The following is a 19056-nucleotide window of genomic DNA, read 5'->3' as shown; positions in this document are numbered from 1 at the left end:
TAAAGCTCAATAAATTCAAGCCGAAGAAGCGTGTTTTCGTTGCTAGATGAGCGGCGCAGATTGTCGCATGGTGTTGCGTATTGGCGGCCGAACGGCCGCCTCTAGTCGTGGAACGCAAAACCAACGCTTGGGCCATAAGAATTTTGTTTATGCATGCGAACCGCGCTTTTTGCGTTTTCCCTAGCCATTCACGCCCGGGAAGAAGCAGAGAGACCGTCGCCGAGCGGGAGACGCTTGGTCCCATGTTGAGCCACGTTGAGCGTTGGACGCTCAGCGCGCAGAGTCAACGGCGTTGGCAGAGTACACACAAGCAGGAACGCAAATAGAGACGCACGGCAGAGATAATGGTCGCCGCGTACATTCGAACTGGAAAACACCGCGCACTGTCGTCACCGACATTTTTTGTGAGAGTTCTCTTGTGCTGGTACCAAGCGTCTCCCGCTCGGCGATTGTGTGTATGCTTCTTCCCGGGCGTGAATGGCTAGGGAAAACGCAAAAAGCGCGATTCACATGCATAAACAAAATTCTTATGGCCAACGCGTTGGTTGTTTGTCCCTCGACTACAGGCGGTCGTTCTGCCGCCAATACGCAACACCATGCGACAAGCTGCGCCGCTCGCCGTGCAACCAAAACACGCTCGTTCGGCTTGAATTGATTGAGCTTTAGGAGTACCTTCGCCCGGCACCGAGGAGCACGGAAAGGCATGTGAAAGCAATTACCGTATGTATACGAAACCTCCGTCTTTGCTGAAGCTCCGTGGCGCTGCATCTGCGTACGTGAAACTGTAAACATAGCGGACGCGTGCAGCGTAACCTGCGCAGAGTTCTCACGTTTGCGTACGCAACGAATCCACATACGTGAAACTAAAACTTTCTTATGACGCAAAGTCAGCACTGGCGTTCAAACGCACATTTGACTGGCATTGTAGAGAGTGGCAGGACAGCTTGACGGCCCGGCAAGTTGTCTGCTATGTGATAAGCAGCGTTCGTTGCTGCAACGCAACGTTGCCCCGCTTTCATGCAACGCTGGGTAGCCCGAGCTAAGTTCGCTTAACTGTGTAAATGGGTACTGGCTTGCAATCGTATTGTTTGCAACCACTGGTCGCCGGTAGTGGCCAACTCTCGGGAAAGGTTGACGTATGACAGGCAGTCCAATGTTATAATATGAGATTAACTTACCACAAACGGTCGGCAACCACATGGTCACAGCGTAATCCCTCGTTTCATTCTCGCGATTTTAAATGCTCCCCAAAACTTCATGCGGAGTATTACAAGCGCATATGAACGCAAAAACCAAGACCCTGCAAATTAAGCTACAGCGACATGCCGCTGGGCACACTCCACAAGGCCGTGACGTGAGGCTTCTTAGATGTGGTGTGCTATCAGTTTCATGTAACCAAACAATTGGAGGACCCTTAAGCTTCGCCTTTAAGAGCTGAACGCGATAGCGAAATCCGGCCCCTAGTGCGCACTTCAACCGCTAAGTGCATACTTATTAATGCGTGTTGTTACACGCACACGCACACCGACACACACACACGCACGCGCTATGTATCTATAGTAATGGTACAGGTTTTCGATCTAAACTACTTCCCTGTGCTAGACTCGAGTCATATTTCTCCCAATGCCTCACAGATGGTAGCACATTATCTAATGTTTGTTGTTTGCTTGATCAACGCCTCTAGAAAGAAGACGTTGGCTTGATATGTTTTCCGCTAGATGGACATAGTTGTCCATTTTTCGCAGCTGTTTGAAAGTTCGTGTGTGTTTTTAGCGACGATGTCTGCACTATCCCGGCTTTTTTTCGAAGCATGGCGTCGCGCAAAAAACGTAGTTTGATGGCCTCGCTAGCCTCGCCAATGCGCCTACAAATCGCCGAATGGGCTCATTTTCGTCGTGACACCTGCCGAACGAAATGCGTTAAGGAGACTCCTTCCACTACATGGCATCTATGTACTGTTTTTGCCTGAAACAGTTGCAAGTAACATTGTGGCTTTGTGGTAGGATACCTGCCTGCGGCGCGAGCGACCCGGGTTCGATCCTCAATGGGACCGAAGGTTTTCATTGTTTATTTTATTTGCATCTTTCGCGATTTTTCGCTCACGGACGATTTTAACGCGATAGCGTTAGAGAGCTCGTGTCGCAGGAATTCCGGTGTCAGTATTGGCGTCGCTTGTGAGCGAAAAATCGTCCGTGACCGAAAAATCAAGAAAGATGGCAATAAAATACACAATAAAAATATTCGGTCTCATTGAGGATCGAACCCGGGCCGTTTGTATGGTAAGAAGCTCTCCTACCACAAAGCCACGAAGCTACTTGCAACTACTTCGAAAAAAAAAACCGTACATAAATGCCACGTAGTGGAAGGGGTCTCCCTAAGCATTCAGTGCATAAGTGCCACGTAGTGGAAAGAGTCTCCTTAACGCATTTTGTTCGGCAGGTGTCACGACGAAAATGAGCCCATTCAGCGATTTGTAGGCGCATTGGCGAGGCCATCAAACTACGTTTTTTGCGCGACGCTATCCTTCGAGAAAAGCCGAGATAGTGCACCCATCGCCGCTAACAGCAAACACAGCCAAACTTGCAAGCAGCTCCAAAAATTGACCACTATGTCCATCTAGCGGAAAACTTATCAAAAACATTAGATAATGTGCTGCCATCTGTGAGGCATTGTGAGAAACATTTCTCGTTCTAGCACAGGAAGTGCTTTAGATCGAAAACGAAAACCTGTACCATTACCATTGAAAGCGCGAGTTGCCACGTATTTTCACGAAAACTTCGCGTCTCGCAAGAACGAATCAGATTTCTCGTGTCACGGAGGGCCCGGTTTGTTCACTGATGCAGGGAACATGCAAAGTCGTAGTGTTCCTTTCTTGCCAACGCGTTAACACGGAGGCTAGCACAGCCGAACAAGGGAGCGACTGCGGAGTGCTGCCATTTTGTCGTCTACTAACCCTCCTCCAGAGGACGCTCCTGAATTCCGCTTGGCGGCGCGACAGTCTATGGGCATTGCGAATACCTAGCGTCCTTCCATACGATGTTAATATATTGGCCGGCGTCCCGTCCTGTGAACGTGAATGTCCGCAGACTTCTCAAACACCAGGCAGGCTGAAGGGGGGGGGGGGGTATTGCTTTAGACTAATGGCAGTGAACCAAACAACTACCATCATCATAAACGGATATGTGCCACGGACGTTGGGTAAATCCTACTACTCAGCACTCGTCCGCTAAATATGAAGAAGTACTACGATAAAACATTATGTAACGAGAAAGGCAACGGTGGCTGCGAGAAGACCTCGAAGCGATGGAAGGGCTGCGCCAACGACAGCGTGCCTGTGCATTTACGAGAGGTGCGAACGCTTCTTTTCAGCGCGAGTTTCTGTCAATGTAGTTTAGACATCCGTGTCGTGTCTGTGACTGTCTGTGGTTGAACTCGTACCTATCTGCGCTGCGAATCAACGTAGAAATAACCTATAGCATCACCTAGCTAAAGCATAGCAACGACCTAGAAGCAGCCTAGAAACAACCTGCATCACCAAGCTAAGGCCTAGAAACAACCTAGAAGATACCAGATTACTCTTGAGAATCGTCCACTTTCGCTGTTTCGAGCCTTGTGTGGCTTAGTACAAGCCTCGCCAATTTTTTTTCTTCCCTCCATTGTGAAGCATGTTGTCTTTTGAATCCTGTGCACGCCTTTGTGCGCGAGATCCTTGCTTCTGATTCTCTTGAGAGCGACGATGCTATAAAAACGCATCATAGCCTATTAAGTTTTGTCTTGTAAAAAGTAGGACTTTTGGCGAACACAGTAATTTATGAAAGAATCTAATATCACTGCAGGGTCTGGGTGGTAAAAAGTAGGACTTTTGGCGAACACAGTAATTTATGAAAGAATCTAATATCACTGCAGGTTCTGGGTGGTTTTGACCGCCTTCGTTGCTACAATGCAAAAGGCAACGTATTTCGTCGAATACTGGAAAGCACACCTTCGAAGCGGGACAATGGGCACACAGTAAACGCAGGACAACAGCTCTTTTTCAAGACATGAATGGCAGGGCCCAGTGCACTGCGTCTATTTTATAGCGCACCTCTTAGCAGCCCCGTTCCTGCGTTGAGCGGCGTCGCCTTCACCGTCGCCGTCGGTGGCGTAACCGATATACATGAATACGTAACCGTTACCCACGATCGAATGGGATTTGAACCCGGCCCTCTGCGTGGCAGTCGAGTATTCTACCACAGAGCCACGCTGGTGCTTGAAACTCATTTGCAAAGAGACGCGTCATGTCGGGCAAGAAATCGCGTTAACCTATGTAATATAGAGTGACGGAAGAGTAATATAACCAGCAGTCATCACACAATGCTAATTGCGCAACGAGTGGGTGGTTTAATGCTTCCCACCCACTGAAAAGTGATCAGCCACAATTCTTCATCGTCATCGGCGACATGCAGCAGCAACAAAGGGCACGTAATATCAGGGTTGCCAGGTTTGGCTAATATGCGCCAATTTGGCTATATTTTCAGGGCGGTGGCGGCAGAAACAAACGTCTTGGCTACTTGGCTATTTTTTCTAGGCAAAGCCGGGCGAAGCTCGTGCCAGCATGTTCTCGGCGTGCGCGTGGCACGTGGCTGGGTTCTAGAAGAAAAAAAAGGTAGGTCAGACAGAGCTGGTCTGACGATATGGCCCCTGTGTCAATTCTGTGGAGAATTAGAAAATATTGCACATTTCTTTTTGTCACGCCGCAGATACTCAATTATTATATCACGACTGCTCATTACTCCGCTTTTAAAAATAGGCTTAAACTTAACTGCAGAAATTGTACTAAGCTTCGGAGCCTTGGGGTTGGGATAGCGCCGTAGGGATGCCTTCACTGCCGTGTGTAATTTCATGCAAACCACTAAACGTGAACCGTTTTAATCTTGCCTTCAAAAACGCTCTTTATTAAAATGCGGTTCAATATATCTCTCACCAAATTGTTCTGATCAGGTTAATACGGCTGTCTGGAATACGAGCTCAATAGCTTAATATTTAAAGTCAATTAATTTGATGTCTTATTTATTATTACCATTTCTACTCTCACTTTTTTTTAACCATTTAACATTCTTCGAATAAGACTTTAAGCTTCAACTACATAATCTTGGCCCATCCCCCAGAGTGGGTACGTGCCATAGAACAGAAGGCAAAACAAGCAAACAAACAAACAAACAAACAAACAAACAAACAAACAAGGTGTGAGCCATTCCTACTGTCTTCGCAGTAAGCTAGGCACCATGTTTGTGATCGAGGCGCTCTACGCGATCTCGCTCGACACAGCTCTGACCCTGTACAAGGAGGAGCTGAACATATTCCAGGAGAAGGACGTCAGTGATCACTGATGACGTTATTATAAAGGTTCATTAGCAGTAATGGTCGTACGCTGCGGAAGCAGCAACGTTACATTCTATGCTTGTGATTGCAGTCATAGCATTGGTATTAAAGAAGCTTTCTACTCTTTTTTTGCTTGTCTCGTACCTTTTCCCCCGTCTTTTGTTACATGGCGCCTTGTTGATATAGAAGCCAGAGGTGCTCTTGCTTTATTCGATCCAAAATAATGTAACCAGTGTTTGTGGAATTTCTGGGACGCAGGAAGCTGCTCCACTGCTCTGTACAGTCTCACGTACCATGGTGCGGGCAAAGGAGCGGTGGCTCACGATCGCAGCGTGGAACGGTATCATCAGGTTGGCGGTCGCCGTCAGGGTGGCCGTGGAATTCCATCAGCGGATCGCAAACAACCCCATGGCAGCACCCGCACTCATGCGCACCGCCGCATACCTTTGCACCAACGCTGCGGCAGCGGTACTGCTGCTTGGCATTGTTCTTTATGACACGGATGCCAACCCGCTGTCCCACTACGTCCTGGTATTTTTCTACACCGTTGCCATTTATGAGCATCGCCAGGCGTTTCGCGACGCTCTCGAACTGGTTCGAACCCCTGCGGTAAGATTTTTCCTTGCATTATTTTTGCCGTTGTTTTGCATGTGTGTAATGGTTACGCAATATGTCATCTTCATTGCGCCTCACAAGCTCATATAAATGGCAATGTGTGCAGCTACACAGCGCAAGACTCTCGCACTAACTGTGCATACTACTTTAGGTATCGACGGTAAAGAACAAATTGTGATTGTCCGAGTGCTGTATCATTCGCGCAATATAGCTGCTTCACGGCAGATAAACTCCGGTAAAGCCGACGCATTCGGCAATTTATGTGATGCGAAGCCGTCAGTAAAGTTATTGGGCATTGTATGACATTGAGAAAAATGTTAGTAGGTAGATGGCCGTTTCGTGTGTTCGTGACACGGGCTTACTAGGCTTGTGGAGTACAGCGTGACGCGTGGTGCGGTGATTATAGTATTAGATTCACGTACGTGGATGCTTAGCGTGCGCGAACGTGAGAACTCTGCGTACGTTACGCTGCACGCGGCCGCTATGGTTATAGTTTCACGTACGCAGATGCAGCGCCATGGAGCTTCCTCATACACGGAGTTTTCGCATACTTATGGTAATTGCTTTCACATGCCTTCCGGTGCTCCTCGGTCAGGGGCGTAGGCAGAATTTTTTTTAGGGGGGGGGGGGCACCTCCTTGATCTGAAGCAGTGGCCGGGCAGGCAGATGTGGTCGAGTGTCATTTTCTCCTCTGTATGCCATGGCAAAAAACATTCGGGGGGGGGGAGGGGGGGGGCCTGCGTGCTACCCCTGGCAACGCCACTGTCCTCGGTGGCCGGCGAAGATACTCCTAAAGCTCAATATGTTCAAGCCGAAGAAGCGTGTTTTGGTTGCTAGATGAGCGGCGCAGATTGTCGCATGGTGTTGCGTATTGGCGGCAGAACGACCGCCTGTAGTCGAGGAACGCACAACCAACGCGAGGGCCATAACAAGAATTTTGTTTATTCAATTGAACAGCACTTTTTGCGTTTTTGCTAGCCAGTCACGCCCGGGAAGAAGCAGAGACACCATCGCCGAGCGGGAGACGCTCGGTCCCATGTTGAGCCACGTTGAGCGTTGGACGCTCAGCGCGCAGAGGACACACACGCAGGAACGCACGTAGGGACGCACGGCAGACAGAACGGTCTCCAGGTACTTTCGAACAGAAAAACACCTCACAGCGTACACTGTGACCGACATTTGTTGTGAGCGTTCTCTTGGGCTGGTATTGACGATGTCCTCATAACGAAGACAGAGCAACGGTATTTAAGGGGCTCACCGAACGACGTGGAGGATGTGATCAGCCGCAACAGAGAATCAGAGTTGCTGCTGTCTACGCGATCACGCACTATGTGGAGGCTGGTGCGAGCACTGAACACTTTTCCTGGAAGCCGACAAGCGCATGGCAATTTCAGTTCATCTCACTGAATACTGCATCCTGTCTTCGATTTGCCTACACTCTCGGACGTCACGAAGCACGTCCATGTCACTTTTCGAAAACGTTAGGCGTGGAGCACCGCTCGGAGCGTTGTTTCGGTGTGCCACCATCTTGAAAACTGCCAACCTACTCTCTCTCTCGATAGCTCCGTGATCTAGCAAGAGCGCTCCGTAGGACATTCACGTACGTATAGCACGCTAGCCAAGCGCGAAGATCTCACGTACGTCCACAAGACGCGTGGGCGGCATCTACGTACTGCGCATGCGCAGTGTAGACACGCAGGAGCTCCACGTACGCAAAGAAGTCACGTACGTGAAACTAAAGCTTGTCTACATTGCGCATGCGCCATACGTAGATGCCGCCCACGCGTCTTGCGGACGTGTGTAAGATCTTCGCGCTTGCGTAGCGGGCTCTACGTACGTGAATGTCCTACGGAGCGCTCTCGCTAGATCACGGAGCTATCGAGAGAGAGAGTAGGTTGGCAGTTTTCAAGATGGTGGCACACCGAAACAACGCTCCGAGCGGTGCTCCACGCCTAAAGTTTTCGAAAAGTGACGACTTGGACGTGCTTCGTGACGTCCGACAGTGTAGGCAAATCGAAGACAGGATGCAGTACTCAGTGAGATGAACTGAAATTGCCATGCGCTTGTCGGCGGCTAGCAAAAGTGTTCAGTGCTCGCACCAGCCTCCATATAGTGCGTGATCGCGTAGACAGCAGCAGCTCTGATTCTGTGTTGCGTCTGATCACATCCTCCACGTCGTTCGGTGAGCCCCTTAAATACTGTTGCTCTGTCTTCGTTATGAGGACATCGTCAATACCAGCCCAAGATAACGCTCACAACAAATGTCGGTCACAGTGTACGCTGTGAGGCATTAGGAAACTCTATGCTGTGAGGTGTTTTCTGTTCGAAAGTACCTGGAGACCGTTCTGTCTGCCGTGCGTCCCTACGTGCGTTCCTGCGTATGTGTCGTCTGCGTGCTGAGAGTGCAACGCTCAACGTGGCTCAACATGGGACCGAGCGTCTCCCGCTCGGCGATGCTGTCTCTGCTTCTTCCCGGGTGTGATTGGCTAGGGAAAAAAAAGTGCGGTTCAATTGAATAAACAAAATTCTTATGGCCCTCGCGTTGGTTGTGCGTTCCTCGACAACAGGCGGTCGTTCTGCCGCCAATACGCAACACCATGCGACAATCTGCGCCACTCATATAGCAACCAAAACACGCTTCTTCGGCTTGAATTTATTGAGCTTTAGGAGTATCTTCGCCTGCCACCGGGCATGTGAAAGCAATTACCGTATGTATACGAAAGCTCCGTGTATGGTGAAGTTCGGTGGCGCTGCATCTGCGTACGTGAAACTATAAACATAGCGGACGCGTGCAGCGTAACCTGCGCAGAGTTCTCACGTTTGCGTACGCAACGAATCCACATGCGTGAAACTAAAACTGCCTTATGACGCAACGTCAGCACTGGCGTTCAGACGCACATTTGACTGGCATTGTGGAGAGTGGCAGGACGGCTTGACGGCCCGGCAAGTTGTCGTGCCTATGTGATAAGCAGCGTTCGTTGCCGCAACGCAACGTTGCCCCGCTTTCAGGCAACGCTGGGTAACCCGAGCTAAGTTCGCTTAACTGTGTAAGTGGGTACTGGCTTGCAATAGTATTGTTTGCAACCACTGGTCGCTTGTAGTGGCCAACTCTCGGAAAAGGTTGACGTATAACAGGCAGGCCAATGTAATAATCTGTACCACAAACGGTCGGCAACCACATGGTCACAGCGTAATCCCTCGTTTCATTCTCGCGATTTTAAATGCACCCCAAAACTTGATGCGCAGTACTACAAGCGCATATATGAACGCAAAAACTAAGAACCTGCAATTTAAGCTACAGCGACATTCCGCTGGGCAGACTCCACAAGGCCGTGACGTGAACTTCTTAGATGTGGTGTGCTGTCGGTTTCATGTAACCAAAACGCTTTTACCAATCAATGCAGGAGGCGCTGAACTACACCTGTTCCGTGTGGTGCGCCTCCGCAGGGTTCTGGCTGACTTTGTTTATCGCCCTGGGTTTCATCTGGTGTGTCATACTTCCATCCTCCTGGAGTGAGTCAGATCGTACACTTGCTTTTCTTACATACTGATATTCAAAGTGATTTATACCATCACTTGCTGCTGAAAGGGGAACTCTTCTGTGCATAGAGTGGTGTGGTGGTTCTTGGGCCCTCAGATGCAGGAAAACCAAGGCACGAACAAGAAACACATTTATCGACTTGACACATACACACACAGTTACACACGCTTGGTCTGACTCAACAATACAAATATCCTTTAGGTCCTAAATCTCAGAGTTTATAACCCACACGCAAGAGGATCGGCGCGTCCTGACGTCTAGGCCCGTCGAACGTCACTCACATACCGCAGTCAGGTAGCGATGATACCAGCACGAAGCGGACAGGTGCGTGGTGAAGTCGTGCGAAGGTGCACGAGCAGACGACGACCCGCTCGTCGCGGTACTCACAGGCCCACGCTGACGACGGCGAACTCGGACGTGGCACCACGGCCACGATCTCGGCTCCAGAACGGAGTCAGCCTGACGTGGCACCGAGGCCACGATCTCGGCTCCGGAAAAGGCTCAGCTCTGGTTGTGCCGGAACCGCTTGGACATGGCGCCGAAGCCACGATCTCGGCCCCGGAAAAGGCTCAGCTCTGGTTGCGCCGGAACCGCTTGGACATGGCGCCGAAGCCACGATCTCGGCTCCGGAACGGGGTCGCTCGGGTTGTGCCGGAACCGCCTGGACGTGGCACCGAGGCCACGATCTCGGCTCCTGGCCCACACGCTTGCTCGTTCCCGGGACACACCAAGCTCGTCCCGGCTGGCCTGGTCGCACCAGCTCGGTCCCTTTTCTCTCGGCCCAACGACCGGCGCTCTGGCTGCCTGGCCGCGTTCTTTCAGCCCGGCGACGTTCTGCCGCTCTCGAGCTTCGCGAGCGTCTCGCTCGCGCACACCGTCGTCGTCGTCTCTGGTTCGGCGTACCCTCTTGTGGGCCATAGTCTCTTACCACACATATAGACTCTTACTACACTTCCCCCAACTTCCAGTTCGTTGTACACACTAGTCAGTATTGTAGTCAGATGCAGACTTACTAAGCACACACATAATAGAATAATAGCACTACAATCAGAGAACACTGAAGAAAAGTTGTGTACAACGACTATAAATCATGGGTCACTGAAATCCGCGCGGCTCATGTAGTCAGCGCCGACATTGTCCGCACCACGAATGTATTCAACGTGAAAGTCATACTCCATAAGGAGCAAACTCCATCGTAGAACCCTGCTGTTTAGATGCTTCGCCGACTGAATGTAGGACAGTGGTTGATGATCGCACTGCAATACGAAAGGCCGGCCGTATAGAAAAACGTGATATTTTTGGATTGCCCAGACCACAGCTAGGCATTCTCTTTCGATGGTAGAGTAGGCCGATTCACGGGGTAGTAATTTCCGGCTCGCATACGATACTGGATGCAGACGACCATCATGCTCCTGGAGTAATACTGCCCCTAAGCTTCGTGACGATGCATCAGTCCGCAGCACAAAAGGTTTGCGCAAGTCAGGAGATCGCAACACAGGTTGCGTGGATAAACGTTTCTTCACGTCTTGGAACGCTTGTTCGCTTTCTTTATTCCATACCAGCTTATTGGAAAAGCCTTTTTTCGTGAGCTCGGTCAATCCAAATGTCAACTCGGCATAGTTGGGCACGAAGTCGCGATAGTAGCCCGCAAGACCGAGAAAGGCTTTTAGTCCTTTCTTGGTTTGTGGTTGTGCTGCCGCCTGGATCTTGTCAGTGATTCCCTTCGTCATCTGCAGTAAGCCCTGGCCGACAACGTGACCCAAAAAAGTGGTCGTAGGACAGCCGACTTCGCATTTTGCTGGCTTAATAGTCAGGTGAGCCGCTCTGACACGCTCGAAAAATCTCGTCAGCGTTTCCAGATGATCTTCCCAAGTCTTGGTAGCGATGAGCACGTCGTCAAAGTAATACAAGACATTTGAAATCCCTTCGGTTATGGTGCGCATTAGCCGATTAAATACCGCTGGCGCAGTCTTGATGCCAAATGGCATATACTTGAAGTGGTATAAGCCGGATTCGCATGAAAAAGCTGTAAGCTCTCTGGACTGGTTGGCCATAGGGACTTGCCAGTAGCCCTTGGTGAAATCGAAACGTGAGAAATAGTTACATCCCGTGAGCTTCGCAAACATCATGTCCGTGCGCGGAATCGGCTCACAATCCGGGAGTATAACTTTGTTCAGTTGTCGAAAGTCGATGCACAGCCTCATGGTGCCATCTTTCTTTTTAACGACAACTATAGGTGAACTGTAGGCCGAGGTGGATCTTTCAATCACACCCAGCCGCAACATGTCTTTTATTTCATCTTCCACGGCATCTTTCACAGCGAACGGCAATGGATATTGTCGTAATTGTATCGGAGCCTCCGAAGTGAGCTTCAATTCACATTGAACCACCTCTGTCTTCCCCGGTACGTCGGAGAAGATATCTCTGAAGCTTTCAAGAACGTCCGTGACTTGCTGTCGCTCGTTAGCGTTGAGCTCCGTAGATATGTTAACGTCCGTCCAGTGTTGCGCCTGATCTAATGGAACATGTGGTACGTCGTCGCAAAAGTCCTCGTTTGCCTCCGTATCTGGTGGCTGTGTAGCTGCTGTAGCTGCTGCAATAGTTTGTTGGGTTGGTGGTTTGCGCTCTTCATATTTCTTTAACATATTTATATGAAAGAGCGTAGACTTGTTGCCGAGGTTGACGAGGTAATCGAGTTCACCTCGTTTCTCCACCACTGAGAAAGGCCCCTTCCAGGAGAGGAGCAGCTTATTGCTGTCAGCTGGTAGCAATATCAGCACTCGATCTCCCGGCGAAAGGTCGCGCTTCCTCGCTTTCTTGTCGTAATAGCCTTTCTGTAACTTCTTTGCCTTCTCTAATTCATCGTGTGCCAGCGCACATGTTTGTTCCAGACGTTGCCGAAGCTCCATCATATATGTATACGAGGTCTTGGTCTGACTGTCGAGGCGAGCGTTCGTCCAGAGCTCCTTCAGGACCGCCATAGGTCCTCGAACATATCGACCATACAGCAATTCAAAAGGCGAGAACCCAGTGCTACGCTGTGGAAGTTCGCGGTATGCGAACAAAAGTGGTGCGAGGTAGCGGTCCCAGCTCTTCGGTCGCTCTTGGCACATGCGCCCTATCATGCGCTTCAGTGTGCCGTTAAAACGTTCAACTAGACCATTAGCCATCGGATGATACGGCGTGGTAGGCAGTTGTTTCACAGACAACAGACGTGTAAACTCCTTCATAACGGCCGACATGAACGATGTGCCGCGATCACTAATGATCTCCCTTGGAATGCCGACGCGGGAGAACATTTCCAGAAGGCCCTCTGCGACTTGTCTTGATTCGATTGATGGTAGCGCAACCGCATCTGGGTATCGCGTCGCAAAGTCTACCATGGTCAGTATATAGCGGTTGCGGTTGTCAGTGGTTGGCGACAATGGTCCAACTATATCAATACCAACTCTGGAGAATGGTGTGTCGACGGTAGGCATGGTGCCCAAGGGAGCGCGTCCCACCAGGTGACGAGGCACTGTGCGTTGACATACGTCACACGACTTCACAAACCGCTTCGTATCAGATTGGACACCCGGCCAGTAGAAGTCCCCAGTAACTCTGCTTACTGTTCTTGTGATGCCCTGATGGCCGGCTAGAATGCCTTCATGCGCTAACTTAAGGACAGTTTCGCGCAGTTGACGAGGCACCACTAGTTGCTCCAATTCCTTTCCACAAGACAACTTGTGTTTGCGGAAGAGAATTCCGTCACGTAGGAAGAACACGGTTTCCCGTTCGTTCAACACAATCCTTTTACCAATTGCCTCAAAACAGGCTCGTAGTGTTTCATCATCGGCCTGATATTGCTGTAGTATTTCGCTTTCTACACGCAAAGACGGCAGAGACATCACGGGTAAAGGCGTGTCTTTCCCCACTTTCGTTCGGCCTGCTCCTACAACAGCTGTTTTTTCTGGGTCGGGACCCCCAATCAATACATTCGCCTGGGCCATGTTCTCAACTTCTTCGACCGCTGTCTTCTCCTGAGAGGCAGCAACGTCACCGGATTCCATCGCTGGCTTCTTCTTGTCGCAGTCGATGGTCGGTTTCTTCTCGGTTTTCCTACGAGTATCAGCGTCAAGTGGGATTGCGTCTGGCAATACCGCACCCTTGATGTTCCCTAAAATCACGTCGTACAGTGGGTCCACCATGCACTTTACGAGTACTTCACCCACAAAAAATGGACTGCGCAAAAATACCTTGGCTTCTGGAAGGTACCTCACCGTACGATCAAGTAAATACACTGGACTCGATGTTCCAGTAAATTTCTCTTTCGGTACTAAGGCCTGTCGCACGACAACGGTGTTGCAGCCGGTGTCCCGGAGCACGTCAACTTGTCTCTTCTCCAGGAACCCCTTCATGACAGGCACGTTCACAACGTTGCCGGGCGTAACAGGCCGACTAGATGTCGCAGTGACGATGGGTATCGTCTCACCGTCTTGCAGCGTCACGTATCCATCCTTGAGCTGCTGAGAAGTCGGGTTCTTTCCTTCCTCCGACAGGACACACGACGCCTGGTTCTTATGAAATTGACGGTTACAGTTTTCGCTGCTGTGGCCAGTCCTATAGCATTTACCACATCGGCCCGGCGTATTTCCTTTGGTACGTGACCAGCAGTCAGCTGCGCGATGCCCCGTCTTGTCACATAAGAAGCACCGGTTCGCAGGTTTCCCTGCCTTCCTCGCTGCCTCGGACTTCTTTGCAAGCTCAGATGGCCCTGTCCCTTTGTGAGCGTGTTCTTTATTCAAGTTAGAGAGCGCCTGCGCTTCCATAAAGCTGTCAGCGGTCTCACACATTGCACTTAGTGACTGGCACTGTCTTTCCTTCAGAAAAATTCTGAGCGCTGGGGAACAACCTTTCATGAACTGTTCACATATGATCAGTTCCCTTAAGCCAGAATAGCTTCTCTCTGTCTTGCTCATTTCCATCCAATGGTCAAAATATCCCGAGAGTCTTGCAGCATACTGCAGGCCGGACTCATTATCCGCGGGTTTCGCTTTGCGGAATTTCTCCCGATAGCCTTCTGCAGTGTACCGAAACCGCTGCAGTAGCGCCGCTCTTAATTGGTCATAATCTAATGCAGCTGTCGGATCCAACCGGCCTATCACAGTCAGAGCCTCTCCAGTCATGCATAAGCTCAATGACAAAGCCCATTTCTCACGTGGCCACCCTTGACAAGTCGCGACCCGCTCAAACCGCTGTAGGTAGGCGTCGAGATCGTCCCGTGTTTCGTCAAAGGGCGGTATCAGTTTACGAGGGCTATATACTTCCGGTGCACGTGTAGTGCTCGTGGTGACGCTCGAGGTAGCTCCCCCTGGTTCATTAGCCTCGGCTGACTGTCGTCCCGCGCTTTCCTGTAGTTTAAGCTTCAGCTCCAAAATCTTGAGCTCTTGTTCCTGCAGTAGGCGTTGCCGCTCAGCGCTTTCTTTAGCTTCCTCTCGTTCACGTGCGCGTTCATCGCGAGCTAGTGCGCATTCTTTGTCCACCCATTCTCTAAGCGCATCCTTCTCGAGCCCTAGTTCCCGGCCAAGTGCGAAAAATCTTTCCCTGTCCATGGCTCAGCCCCGCATCTGAGTAATGGCTGTAATATTAACGTGCCATCCTGGCAGGCTCGCCAAATGTGGTGGTTCTTGGGCCCTCAGATGCAGGAAAACCAAGGCACGAACAAGAAACACATTTATCGACTTGACACATACACACACCGTTACACACGCTTGGTCTGACTCAACAACACAAATATCCTTTAGGTCCTAAATCTCAGAGTTTATAACCCACACGCAAGAGGATCGGCGCGTCCTGACGACTAGGCCCGTCGAACGTCACTCACATACCGCAGTCAGGTAGCGATGATACCAGCACGAAGCGGACAGGTGCGTGGTGAAGTCGTGCGAAGGTGCACGAGCAGACGACGACCCGCTCGTCGCGGTACTCACAGGCCCACGCTGACGACGGCGAACTCGGACGTGGCACCACGGCCACGATCTCGGCTCCAGAACGGAGTCAGCCTGACGTGGCACCGAGGCCACGATCTCGGCTCCGGAAAAGGCTCAGCTCTGGTTGTGCCGGAACCGCTTGGACATGGCGCCGAAGCCACGATCTCGGCCCCGGAAAAGGCTCAGCTCTGGTTGCGCCGGAACCGCTTGGACATGGCGCCGAAGCCACGATCTCGGCTCCGGAACGGGGTCGCTCGGGTTGTGCCGGAACCGCCTGGACGTGGCACCGAGGCCACGATCTCGGCTCCTGGCCCACACGCTTGCTCGTTCCCGGGACACACCAAGCTCGTCCCGGCTGGCCTGGTCGCACCAGCTCGGTCCCTTTTCTCTCGGCCCAACGACCGGCGCTCTGGCTGCCTGGCCGCGTTCTTTCAGCCCGGCGACGTTCTGCCGCTCTCGAGCTTCGCGAGCGTCTCGCTCGCGCACACCGTCGTCGTCGTCTCTGGTTCGGCGTACCCTCTTGTGGGCCATAGTCTCTTACCACACATATAGACTCTTACTACAAGTGGTAAAAATATTAAAGGTCTTTTGTTAATTCGTATATTCATTTTTACTTTCTCACAATTGAAGGACCCTTGTAATAAATGTGCATTTCATTTACGCGAAACGACAAAAAAATAAAATTATGAGGCAGGGGTCTCAAACACGAAAACCTTTCGCTAGCGGCCTGCACATCCCTGTCTTCGTCCCTTTTTTTTTCATTTTGTTAATTATGTTCCTGAGCTAAACAGCCGGGAATGGTCTCAAGCATTTCTTCTTCGTTAGGCACCTCATGCGGTCACCACGTATTGAAACATAACCGTGGAACAAAAACTCTATTTTAGTCACTCTGGAGATAAGTGTCGACAGTTCGCTCAAGTCCTGGCGTCTAATTTCATTCAGAAATGACTCGTATAAGAGCTATGTGGAGGCCTTCTTTCAAATGACAAAGCGGACATTTTGTTCAATGCCCTTCCCCTTTTTCAATACTCTTCACTGTCACGGCCCTTGCGCCGGGAGACTAAATCTCTCGACGGCAGCCCGCTAGCTGAGGTGAGTTTGAGACCGCTGCTACAAAGGAAGGGATGAATCGTCGATTTTGCGCACGCATCACGTCGCGTACATTCGATCCAGTGAAGAGAATTTAACGCCTTCACTATCCTCTTCAGGAATGTTCGGTTTGTTTGCCTATACCTAGCATACTCCAATACAATGTTAATATATTGGCCGCCGTCCCGTTCTGCGAGCGTGAATTTTCCCAGAGCAGTATCAAATACAAAGCATGTTGATGTGTGTGTGTGTGGGGGGGGGGGGGGGGAGGTATTATTGCATTAGACTAATGGCAGTGATAAATCGCTTCGTGGTCGCTGGAGTGCGCGTACCTGCGTGCAAACATGTTCTTTGAAGTGCACGTTAGAGTGCCGGCTCGTCTATCCACAGATATCATGGGGCGTGATGACGCTAAAGATCAAGTGGCCAATACATGCCTAAGGCAAGGCTACTAATCCTCCAAACCGCCTTACAATAAACGAATAAGTTCTAAAATAACATATTTAACAGCAATAACAAAGAAGTAATAGCAATAATTAACTTACAGTCGCTAAAAACACTTCGGAAACATGCGGCTGACACCCGCGCCACGCAAGAGAGGGCGCCACCGCCTGGCCAAGGACGCGATTGCTCCTTTTGTCGGCGCTTCCCCGACGCCTTGATGTCCTTAGTGATGTCTACTGCATCAATGAACTTTCATTTTCTTGATGAACACGTAAATTCTGCAGTTCTTTTGCACAAGAGTAGTTTAAAAGCCGAAATGTTCCCCATCCTGCGACTTATTTCATAATGCGACCACGGCACAAGAACCCCGGGTCTTAATTAGCCCGACACGTGATCTGCATCCTTACTTTCTTGCGTACCGCTGCCACCACCACGCGCACGTGACGATACCCTTTTTTCGCCGGTAAACGAACGAAATTTGCCTTAGCCGCTGAATCCTTCGTCGCCAAGAACGCGATTGTGGATGGCGAGCACACCGTTATATGGACGCCCGCTACCAACGACGTGTCACACGCGGTGCGCTGGTAAACGCAAAGAGGCATGAAGCCTTCTGGCTTTCATGTCGTCACCATACGGTTCGCAGTGATTACGACTGTTCAGGTTGTCGACTAACGTCGTTATCGTTCTTTTGCGGCGCTTCGCGCTCGGTGCTCTCCTTGGATCGTCCCACTTATCCGAGTTGCAGCCAATTATGACCTAATTACCGAGAGTTCGATGCTGTCAAACATTGTAAACGCTCATCGGGACTGCAACATATGTCCGAACTGTCCGATTGTCCGAAGTAACGAGTGTCTAATTAATGAGCTTTTACTTTATACCAAAATTGGTATATCGAGACACACCTGTATTGTGAATAAATGACACGTGCCGACACGAAAATGATGACATGCGTGTTATGTACGGCATGATTTACGTGTCAAGCTCATGGTGGACTCGTGACGTATGAGTGTCTTGATTTGCCTCAAAGAAAAACAATGCAGCTCCTTGCTTACTGCTTTGTTTTACATCGGTTCCCACAGTGTGTGGCATCCGCCGGATTTTTTTTTATGCGGATGACATGATCAGACGACACTGTTTATGTCACGGCGAACGCTGAGAGGCTGAGGGAAGGCAGGGAGGGAGGGAAGAAGGGATTCTTTCTTGGGACTTGTGGGGCGCCCGCAGCTCGTATAGCGCTGCCGCGTTTGACATTCTTGATCGTGGCGTTATTCTGAACTCGATCCGCGGGCTTATTTGAAATTAAAAGAAATTATCGGAGGTGGTTTAGGGGCCCTTTTATAAGAGTTTGAAAGAGCGACATGATTATGCCACAAGTCACACGTATTAGAAAACTCGGACTTATACATATCTGACATTGCTCTGTCTTACTGCGCAGGCGAAACCTGCGTCGGCCTTTTGGAACTGTTGCTTGCCGCTTCAGACAATGCCGCTGTTTTCAACGCGGAAACTCTGCTCCCCGATTTCTGGCCGTAGAGGTCAGCGCCTGCGGCCACCCGGTCCACCAACGAAGGCCTCAAGTTGTCACCTAGGCGGTTTTGTCGGTTGACGACCCGACGCGCGAGCCAGACCGCCGTTTGATGTCCTATATGTTTCCTTTGAATGATGTATCATTGGAAAGTTATCTTTTTCTACATTTCAAATATATTTATAAAAACAATCAACTTTTAGTATATGGGGAGGGGTAGAGAAAAATAAATGTTATTTACACGGTGTTCTCTGCCTGTGGCTAAGGAGTGACCATTTTTTTTAACTCTGCTGCAGGTACAGCACTATTTTTTGCGCAGCACTTTTAAGACATATTTACCTATTTCCCCAGCGTAGCAAATTAATGTTGTACTTTACGTTTTTGTTGCTTAGCTTTTGAATACAGCCAAATTTAGTAACTTTCGCGGCTGTCTGTCCGGTAACTATTCGCTAGGAAAGTTCATTTTCGGGGCGTATGTAGATGAAAAGATTTTCTGTATGAATGCTTGATTT

At 50.2% G+C, this 19056-nt stretch overlaps 1 protein-coding gene across 2 annotated transcripts; it reads left to right on the top strand.

Annotated features, from left to right (window-relative positions):
• Window positions 1-5555: 5555 nt before the first annotated feature.
• LOC119402649 (uncharacterized) lies at window positions 5556-18787 on the top strand. 2 transcript variants are annotated; one of them, XM_037669767.2, is made up of 3 exons: window positions 5556-5970; window positions 9381-9489; window positions 18455-18787. In XM_037669767.2, exons 1-3 carry the CDS (start codon window positions 5656-5658, stop codon window positions 18550-18552), a joined length of 522 nt encoding a protein of 173 aa, XP_037525695.1. In that variant the 5' UTR covers window positions 5556-5655; the 3' UTR covers window positions 18553-18787. The 2 variants fall into 2 exon arrangements, with proteins under 2 accessions (XP_037525695.1, XP_037525696.1); XM_037669768.2 differs by lacking the exon at window positions 9381-9489 and having other exon boundaries at window positions 5565-5970.
• The last annotated feature ends 269 nt before the right edge of the window (window positions 18788-19056 follow it).

The sequence above is a fragment of the Rhipicephalus sanguineus genome, chromosome 8, assembly GCF_013339695.2.
Source record: "Rhipicephalus sanguineus isolate Rsan-2018 chromosome 8, BIME_Rsan_1.4, whole genome shotgun sequence".
Taxonomy (NCBI): domain Eukaryota; kingdom Metazoa; phylum Arthropoda; class Arachnida; order Ixodida; family Ixodidae; genus Rhipicephalus; species Rhipicephalus sanguineus.
The sequence above is the reverse complement of the archived record's forward strand: the minus strand, read 5'-3'. Positions and strand labels throughout refer to the sequence as shown.

Coding starts and splice junctions, on each gene's coding strand:
- LOC119402649 (XM_037669767.2), top strand. CDS start 5,656: ATGGTGCGGGCAAAGGAGCGGTGGCTCACGATCGCAGCGTGGAACGGT. Junction 5,971..9,380: donor AACTGGTTCGAACCCCTGCG/GTAAGATTTTTC, acceptor CAATCAATGCAG/GAGGCGCTGAACTACACCTG. Junction 9,490..18,454: donor CATACTTCCATCCTCCTGGA/GTGAGTCAGATC, acceptor CTTACTGCGCAG/GCGAAACCTGCGTCGGCCTT.